General features: G+C 49.6%; 1 protein-coding gene across 1 annotated transcript; it reads right to left on the bottom strand.

Moving 5' to 3' along the window:
• Positions 1-5445: 5445 nt before the first annotated feature.
• On the bottom strand, positions 5446-6615 carry LOC306766505 (trace amine-associated receptor 13c-like; the record flags this gene model as incomplete). The annotated part of the gene is made up of 2 exons (XM_079254285.1): positions 5446-6265; positions 6446-6615. The coding sequence occupies 2 exons, from the start codon at positions 6613-6615 to the stop codon at positions 5446-5448; spliced, it is 990 nt and encodes a 329-aa protein (XP_079110411.1).
• Between the last annotated feature and the right edge of the window lie 2728 nt (positions 6616-9343).

Below are 9343 nucleotides of genomic sequence, written 5' to 3'. Positions count from 1 at the left end.
GGTGGCCATGTTTGCTGCTACGGTGGCCATGTTTGTTTCTGCGGTGGCCATGTTTGCTACTACGGTGGCCATGTTTGTTTCTGCGGTGGCCATGTTTGTTTCTGCGGTGGCCATGTTTGCCGCTGCGGTGGCCATGTTTGCTGCTACGGTGGCCATGTTTGTTTCTGCGGTGGCCATGTTTGCTGCTACGGTGGCCATGTTTGCCGCTGCGGTGGCCATGTTTGCTGCTATGGTGGCCATGTTTGCTGCTACGGTGGCCATGTTTGCTGCTACGGTGGCCATGTTTGCTGCTACGGTGGCCATGTTTGCTACTACGGTGGCCAAGTTTGCTGCTACGGTGGCCATGTTTGCTGCTGCGGTGGCCATGTTTGCTGCTACGGTGGCCATGTTTGCTGCTGCGGTGGCCATGTTTGCTGCTACGGTGGCCATGTTTGCTGCTGCGGTGGCCATGTTTGCTGCTACGGTGGCCATGTTTGCCGCTACGGTGGCCATGTTTGCCGCTACGGTGGCCATGTTTGCCGCTACGGTGGCCATGTTTGCTACTACGGTGGCCAAGTTTGCTGCTACGGTGGCCAAGTTTGCCGCTGCGGTGGCCATGTTTGCCGCTGCGGTGGCCATGTTTGCCGCTACGGTGGCCATGTTTGCTGCTACGGTGGCCATGTTTGCTGCTGCGGTGGCCATGTTTGCTGCTACGGTGGCCATGTTTGCTCCTGCGGTGGCCATGTTTGCTGCTACGGTGGCCATGTTTGCTCCTGCGGTGGCCATGTTTTCTGCTGTGGTGGCCATGTTTGCTGCTACGGTGGCCATGTTTGCTCCTGCGGTGGCCATGTTTGCTGCTACGGTGGCCATGTTTGCTGCTGCGGTGGCCATGTTTGCCGCTGCGGTGGCCATGTTTGCCGCTGCGGTGGCCATGTTTGCCGCTGCGGTGGCCATGTTTGCCGCTACGGTGGCCATGTTTGCTGCTACGGTGGCCATGTTTGCTGCTGCGGTGGCCATGTTTGCTGCTACGGTGGCCATGTTTGCTCCTGCGGTGGCCATGTTTGCTGCTACGGTGGCCATGTTTGCTCCTGCGGTGGCCATGTTTTCTGCTGTGGTGGCCATGTTTGCTGCTACGGTGGCCATGTTTGCTGCTACGGTGGCCATGTTTGCTCCTGCGGTGGCCATGTTTGCTCCTGCGGTGGCCATGTTTGCTGCTACGGTGGCCATGTTTGCTCCTGCGGTGGCCATGTTTTCTGCTGTGGTGGCCATGTTTGCTGCTACGGTGGCCATGTTTGCTCCTGCGGTGGCCATGTTTGCTGCTACGGTGGCCATGTTTGCTGCTACGGCAGCCAAGCTTTTTTCAGACTGATGTCGCAACATGGCCGGAGGTTTCTCCTGCCACATAAGCAGCTTTCCATTGTGAGATTTTTGTTTTAAAACCACATTTAACGTAAAACCACACAGAACTACATATTTTATCATGTTCAAATAAAGCAGAATAAAATGACATGAGGTGAAAATTCACGAGGACTACCGACGGACGAGGGGAAGAAACATCATGGGCAGCGGACATGTGACGTTCCCTTGACATGCTGCTGCTTTTCTTTTATCCTCGTTTTAATGCTGAATCACCTGAACTACAGTCCTGCTGGAACTTTCAGTGTTTTTGCAGAGATGCTACATGCTAGCCTTTGGTTCTGGTTCGAGCTGGAATTGATCCACATTGTTTCTGGCTCCCTGCTTCCCTCCCAAACGTTGCCTTCTCCTGACTCTGTTTATTCCATAACTTCTTCTCTCATCAAACAAACAAGCTGCTTCTCATCGGCAGGTGATAGCGGAAGTAGCTCATACAGACTGGAAGCCATGCGGCACACGTTTATTTTTATTGATCTTTTCTTGTTATCGATTGAATAAAAAACAGATTGAAAGTTGCAGACCTAGTTTTGGTGCAGGGAAATGGTGTGGCCCGTGCGCTACCATCACCGACTGCTGGAGGATTGTTGAAAAAGAGAAATCGATCAACAATAAAAATTTTAAAATATTTTTCTCCTTTTATGTCATGTCGGGATTAAAACCACATTTGTTTTATTTGGGAAATGTTTGTTTTTTTTCCCCCTGAAATGACCTACTGTTTACGTACAAGACGAACCAAGCCGGTTACAAGAGATGTTAACATTGATTAAAAAAATGTTTTTTCACGCTGAAAAGAAGAAAATCAATGCTGAATGCAGAGTTTTCAACAAAACATGGACTACTAATGTATTTACTGAAATCAGAGGTAAAACTGTGTGTTTAGATTTTTTATATGTAAACACAGCTAGGTATCAATAACGCTATGTTTGACTCCTGCATTAGTCAGGCGTCTCTCTTTTAAGGGCAAAAACTTTGGTTTTGCACATGGTTGTGGTGAATAATGTGCACGGCACATATGATACAGGAAATACATCATTACACCATAGACCAGTGTTCCCCAATCCTGTTCCTCAGGCCCCCCACCCTGCATGTTTTATAGGCAACCCGACCTGAACACACCTGAATGAAATAAAGGATCGTTAACAGGCTGCAAAGAACTTGATGAGGAAGTTCAGTAATCTGGCTCAGGTGCTTTGGAGAAGGATCGTGTCTTAAACATGCAAAGCATAAATCACCTTCCTTCTGTAAAAAGTACTAAACCATGCACACACATCCTCTTTTAAGACTTGCTCAGTGTTTAACGTGCTGCAGATTAATCAGAATACATAGAAACACATGCAGTGCCACATCCTGAACTTTGTTCTTCATGTGTTTTCTAACAGTGTCCGGCGGCGTCTGTCCGTCCAGCTGCCCATCCTCCATCATTCCTACCTGCCTGTCATTGGTGGCGTCAGCTGCAGCAGCTCCAGCCTGTTCGCCAACCAAGAAGACTTCCTGTACACCTGATGGCAAGACGCTGAAGCTGCAGCGTTACTGTGGAAGCAGTCGGACTGGACAGCAGCCGTGACCACTCAGAGACTGAAGCACAGAAAGGAACAAGAATTAACATGCTTGGATTAATAAGTATTTATAATCTGACCACTCTTCCTTTGTCTTTTAGCACAGTTACATTAACTTCAGTTTTTTTTAACGCTAGGTGTTTGATAAGTTGTTTTACAAACCCAACTTGTGAAGAAGTTGATCTTTTATGCAAAACATTAAAACCTTAAATCAGAAACTGGTTCCTTTGTTTGATTCGTTGTGCAGAAATCATTCTCGTCGATCTAGCAGCATTCTGGACAACCTGAAGACGCTTTTGTTACTCAAACATGTGAAAACGATCGTCTCTGCTCAGCGGACTCGGTGCGCTGATACTTTCTACATGATAAAAACAGGATTTAATATGAACATCCAAAGTTAGCGCAAAGTCAACAGTTAAGCCATGGTTCCTGAATCAGGGCCTTGTGACTGAGGCAAGTGGGCCGAGACTCCACTGTCTTCGTGCAGAAGGTCTCATGTGAGCGGCTTAACATTGCTGGAGCATGCTGACGTTGCGGTAACGTATTGTGTCATTTCCTGTTTCCCTAGCGTGTGTCACTGCGGATTGCTACGAGCCGTTGGCTCCTTTAACTTCTTTCTAACTTCTATCTATTGTTAACCAACCACTCACTTTAGCGCACAATATCTTCCCAAACCACTGTTCTATATATTGCATTTATTTTTGGGATCTTTGGCTTTCTGTTTACTGACTTAAACAGCTCAAGCACTCGGTTTTAGCATGGCTGCTAGCTCTCTTCCCACACCCCGGTCCCCTGCCTTTTCTTGCTCGGTGTGTCTGATGTTTAGCTACTCCTCCGCCTCCTTTAGTGATAACGGTAGGTGTATTAAGTGTAGCAGCCTGGCAGCCTTGGAGGCGAGGCTCTGTGAGTTAGAAGCCCAGCTCCGCACTCAGTTAGGGAAGCAGTTAGTCAGCAAGCCCCCATTAGCCAGTGCGGAGCTACCAGCCAGGGCAGCTAGCCCACCTAGCGGTCCCTCAGCAGTTCCCGCGCAGCCGGGAGCCGAGGCGGGCTGGACGACGGTCAGGCGGAAGCGTAGCCCCAAACCAAAACCCACTGGCCACCACCGACCTGTTCACGTTTCTAACAGGTTTTCCCCGCTCGGCGACACACCCGCTGAGGCAGAAACCCTGATAATAGGTAGTTCCATAGTCAGAAACGTGGCTCTAGAGACACCGGGGACCATAGTCAGATGCATTCCTGGGGCCAGAGCGGGCCACGTCGAATCGTATCTGAAACTGCTGGCTAAGGCTAAACGTAAATACCGTAAGATTGTAATTCACGTCGGCGGTAACGACACCCGGTTACGCCAATCGGAGGTCACTAAAATTAATGTTGCTTCGGTGTGTAACTTTGCCAAGAGCATGTCGGACTCCGTAGTTTTCTCTGGTCCCTTGCCAAATTTAATCAGCGATGACATGTTTAGCCGCATGTCATCCTTCAACCGCTGGTTGTCTAGGTGGTGTCCCGATAACAACGTGGGTTTTATAGATAATTGGAGCGCTTTTTGGGGAAAGCCTGGTCTTATTAGGAGAGATGGCATCCATCCCACGTTGGATGGAGCCGCTCTCTTATCTAGCAATATGGACTCTTTTATTAGTCAGCTAAATTGACAACTCAGGGTTGGGACCAGGAGGCAGAATTGTAGTCCTACACACTTTTCTGCAGCTTCCCACCTGCCGCCGCCCACCCAAAACCCCATTCCGACCTTATACAACTCCACAGCAGTAAGAATTAAACAACACAAAAACACTTCTGGGGTTAATCGTGAAAACCTCATAAAAATAAAAACAATGGATCTAATAAAATCTGAAAATAAGACAATAAAGTGTGGCCTACTGAATATTAGATCCCTCCCAAATAAGTCTTTATTAGTCAATGACTGGAATTCAGAGAAACCGCTCCTTTTAGCATTAGTGTATCGCCCACCTGGACCTTACTCCGAGTTTCTGACCGAATTCTCTGATCTCTTGTCTGAGTTGCATATGGTATTAAGACTGATGCCATATGATACCACCCTCCCCACCTTTAAGACGAGGCTGAAGACTTATCTTTTTGATAAGTCCTTTTTCCTGTCTGTAAAGCGTCTTGAGATGGCATTGCCGTGATTTGAAGCTATATAAATAAAATTGAATAGAACTGAATTGGATAAATGTTTGGAGGTTCCATCAGTTTTCTATCTGAAAGGGTTTTTATGTGTTAGCAAAGCCCTGAGCATGGGCCTCATCTCATCAGGTTGCCAACAGGTCCAGGAAAATGTGCAGATCCGCTCATCGTTTGCGGCAACATCTTGTCATTAATTCATGTCTCAAGAGTTCTTCACTCTTACAATAATCTCAGTTGAGACATTTATCAGATAAAAAGAGCAGAATCTTCTGTTTACTGTCAGATTTTTCTCTTTAATTAAAGTTGCCTCGATCAGACTTCATCTGGGACAGCCGTGTTTCTGACCTGACCTCTACATTAGGTTTGCATCAGCAGAGCCAGGCTGCAGGATCTGCAGCGTGACCACGACTTTAACAGATTTCCTAAACCAGGGATAGAAAAAAGCATAGATAAGTGGATTCACACAGGAGTTACAATACAGCAGCCAGATGCCAGAAACGGAAAACAACTCATTTATTGACGTAGCCTGACCTGTAGCAGAGGGATAGAAATAAGGACAGAAGCACATGAGAAAAACCAGCACAACAACACCGAGAGCTGTAGCTGCTTTCCTCTCAGACTTCTTGGCCGTTACACGAACACACCGCTCCAGAGAGACGGCTGCAATGTGAGACCTCATGGCTCGAGCCTGAGACACCGCCACCACAAACACCCTCATGTACAGAACCACGATGGTGGTAATGGGGCCAAAAAATGTCACGATCAAATCAAAACCTCCTGTTACTTTGTCAATCACAAGAACACATTCTCCATAACAGGAATGATATCTGTCTGGCTCTTTTAGATGGTCTCTCAGGATCACACCGTTGTACAAAACACAGCAGATCCAACACAGACAAACACAAACTTTAGCTCTTCTAGGGGTGACTTTGGTGGGGTAACACAAAGGGTTGCATATGGCGACATATCGATCAGCTGATATGAGCAGCATGCTTCCTACAGAGGCAGATGTAAGAACAAAAGACATGTAGTTAAAAAGCACACAGATGATGATTCCCAAAACCCAGCAGCCTCCCATCAGGAGCATTCTTACTGGCATCAACAGGAGACCAACAAGGAAGTCTGAGACAGCCAGAGAGAGGAGGAGGAGGTTGGTGGGGGTGTGGAGCTGCCTGGAAACACAGATAATCATCACTGAACATATTAATAAACAGGAGAAGAAGTCAAAAACATGAAAACACCGTCTGCAACATCACAACATGTTACATTAATGACTTGCAGAAGCAGCAACATGCTGTAATACGAGCAAACACTGCAGGCGCACTTAATAACTGGAAGGTTTCAGTTTATGCCTGAAATGGGAGATAGAGACGATGACCAGCAGGTTGAGAAACACGGTGAACAAAGTGATGCAGGAGAGCACAATGGAAAGGAAAACGTTGGAAACATGGTGCTGAGGCTTCCTGCAGGAGGCGTTGAGGAGTTGTGGAAAGCAGAGCTCAGCTTCAGCAGGAGTCTCCATGATGACTGAGAAGCGTGGCGACGCTGCAGAGATCTGCAGCTTCCTGACTGATGCTGCCTTTAACGAAGCTGCTTCATGTCTCCTTCTGTCAGCCTGAAGACATCCCACACCATCACGTCATCATATGACCACTAGAGCTTTGCTGATGCAGCTGGAGGACGGCGTATGTCAGGACCCGTTAACACTGTGTCCACCTGCTCCACTTCAACCTCTCCTGCTCCACTTCAACCTCTCCTGCTCCACTTCAACCTCTCCTGCTCCACTTCAACCTCACCTGCTCCACTTCAACCTCACCTGCTCCACTTCAACCTCTCCTGCTCCACTTCAACCTCACCTGCTCCACTTCAACCTCTCCTGGTCCACTTCAACCTCTCCTGCTCCACTTCAACCTCTCCTGCTCCACTTCAACCTCTCCTGCTCCACTTCAACCTCTCCTGGTCCACTTCAACCTCTCCTGCTCCACTTCAACCTCTCCTGGTCCACTTCAACCTCACCTGCTCCACTTCAACCTCTCCTGCTCCACTTCAACCTCACCTGCTCCACTTCAACCTCACCTGCTCCACTTCAACCTCTCCTGGTCCACTTCAACCTCTCCTGCTCCACTTCAACCTCTCCTGCTCCACTTCAACCTCTCCTGCTCCACTTCAACCTCACCTGCTCCACTTCAACCTCACCTGGTCCTCTTCAACCTCACCTGCTCCACTTCAACCTCACCTGCTCCACTTCAACCTGTCCTGCTCCACTTCAACCTCTCCTGGTCCACTTCAACCTCTCCTGCTCCACTTCAACCTCTCCTGCTCCACTTCAACCTCACCTGCTCCACTTCAACCTCTCCTGGTCCACTTCAACCTCACCTGCTCCACTTCAACCTCTCCTGCTCCACTTCAACCTCTCCTGCTCCACTTCAACCTCTCCTGCTCCACTTCAACCTCACCTGCTCCACTTCAACCTCACCTGCTCCACTTCAACCTCTCCTGCTCCACTTCAACCTCACCTGCTCCACTTCAACCTCTCCTGCTCCACTTCAACCTCACCTGCTCCACTTCAACCTCACCTGCTCCACTTCAACCTCTCCTGCTCCACTTCAACCTCTCCTGCTCCACTTCAACCTCTCCTGCTCCACTTCAACCTCTCCTGGTCCACTTCAACCTCTCCTGCTCCACTTCAACCTCACCTGGTCCACGTCAACCTCACCTGCTCCACTTCAACCTCACCTGGTCCACTTCAACCTCTCCTGCTCCACTTCAACCTCACCTGCTCCACTTCAACCTCACCTGCTCCACTTCAACCTCACCTGGTCCACTTCAACCTCACCTGCTCCACTTCAACCTCACCTGCTCCACTTCAACCTCACCTGCTCCACTTCAACCTCACCTGCTCCACTTCAACCTCACCTGCTCCACTTCAACCTCTCCTGGTCCACTTCAACCTCACCTGCTCCACTTCAACCTCACCTGGTCCACTTCAACCTCACCTGCTCCACTTCAACCTCTCCTGCTCCACTTCAACCTCACCTGCTTCACTTCAACCTCACCTGCTCCACTTCAACCTCACCTGCTCCACTTCAACCTCACCTGCTCCACTTCAACCTCACCTGCTCCACTTCAACCTCTCCTGGTCCACTTCAACCTCACCTGCTCCACTTCAACCTCACCTGGTCCACTTCAACCTCACCTGCTCCACTTCAACCTCTCCTGCTCCACTTCAACCTCACCTGCTCCACTTCAACCTCACCTGCTCCACTTCAACCTCACCTGCTCCACTTCAACCTCACCTGCTCCACTTCAACCTCTCCTGCTCCACTTCAACCTCTCCTGCTCCACTTCAACCTCACCTGCTCCACTTCAACCTCTCCTGCTCCACTTCAACCTCACCTGCTCCACTTCAACCTCACCTGCTCCACTTCAACCTCACCTGCTCCACTTCAACCTCACCTGCTCCACTTCAACCTCTCCTGCTCCACTTCAACCTCTCCTGCTCCACTTCAACCTCACCTGCTCCACTTCAACCTCTCCTGCTCCACTTCAACCTCACCTGCTCCACTTCAACCTCACCTGCTCCACTTCAACCTCACCTGGTCCACTTCAACCTCACCTGCTCCACTTCAACCTCTCCTGCTCCACTTCAACCTCACCTGCTCCACTTCAACCTCACCTGCTCCACTTCAACCTCACCTGCTCCACTTCAACCTCTCCTGCTCCACTTCAACCTCTCCTGCTCCACTTCAACCTCTCCTGCTCCACTTCAACCTCACCTGGTCCACTTCAACCTCTCCTGCTCCACTTCAACCTCACCTGCTCCACTTCAACCTCACCTGCTCCACTTCAACCTCACCTGCTCCACTTCAACCTCTCCTGCTCCACTTCAACCTCTCCTGGTCCACTTCAACCTCACCTGCTCCACTTCAACCTCACCTGGTCCACTTCAACCTCACCTGCTCCACTTCAACCTCTCCTGCTCCACTTCAACCTCACCTGCTCCACTTCAACCTCACCTGCTCCACTTCAACCTCACCTGCTCCACTTCAACCTCTCCTGCTCCACTTCAACCTCTCCTGCTCCACTTCAACCTCACCTGCTCCACTTCAACCTCTCCTGCTCCACTTCAACCTCACCTGGTCCACTTCAACCTCACCTGCTCCACTTCAACCTCACCTGCTCCACTTCAACCTCACCTGCTCCACTTCAACCTCTCCTGCTCCACTTCAACCTCTCCTGCTCCACTTCAA

The sequence above is a fragment of the Telmatherina bonti genome, assembly GCF_933228915.1.
Source record: "Telmatherina bonti genome assembly, chromosome: 15".
Classification (NCBI taxonomy): Eukaryota; Metazoa; Chordata; class Actinopteri; order Atheriniformes; family Telmatherinidae; genus Telmatherina; species Telmatherina bonti.
This window is presented reverse-complemented; position numbering and strand designations above follow the sequence as displayed.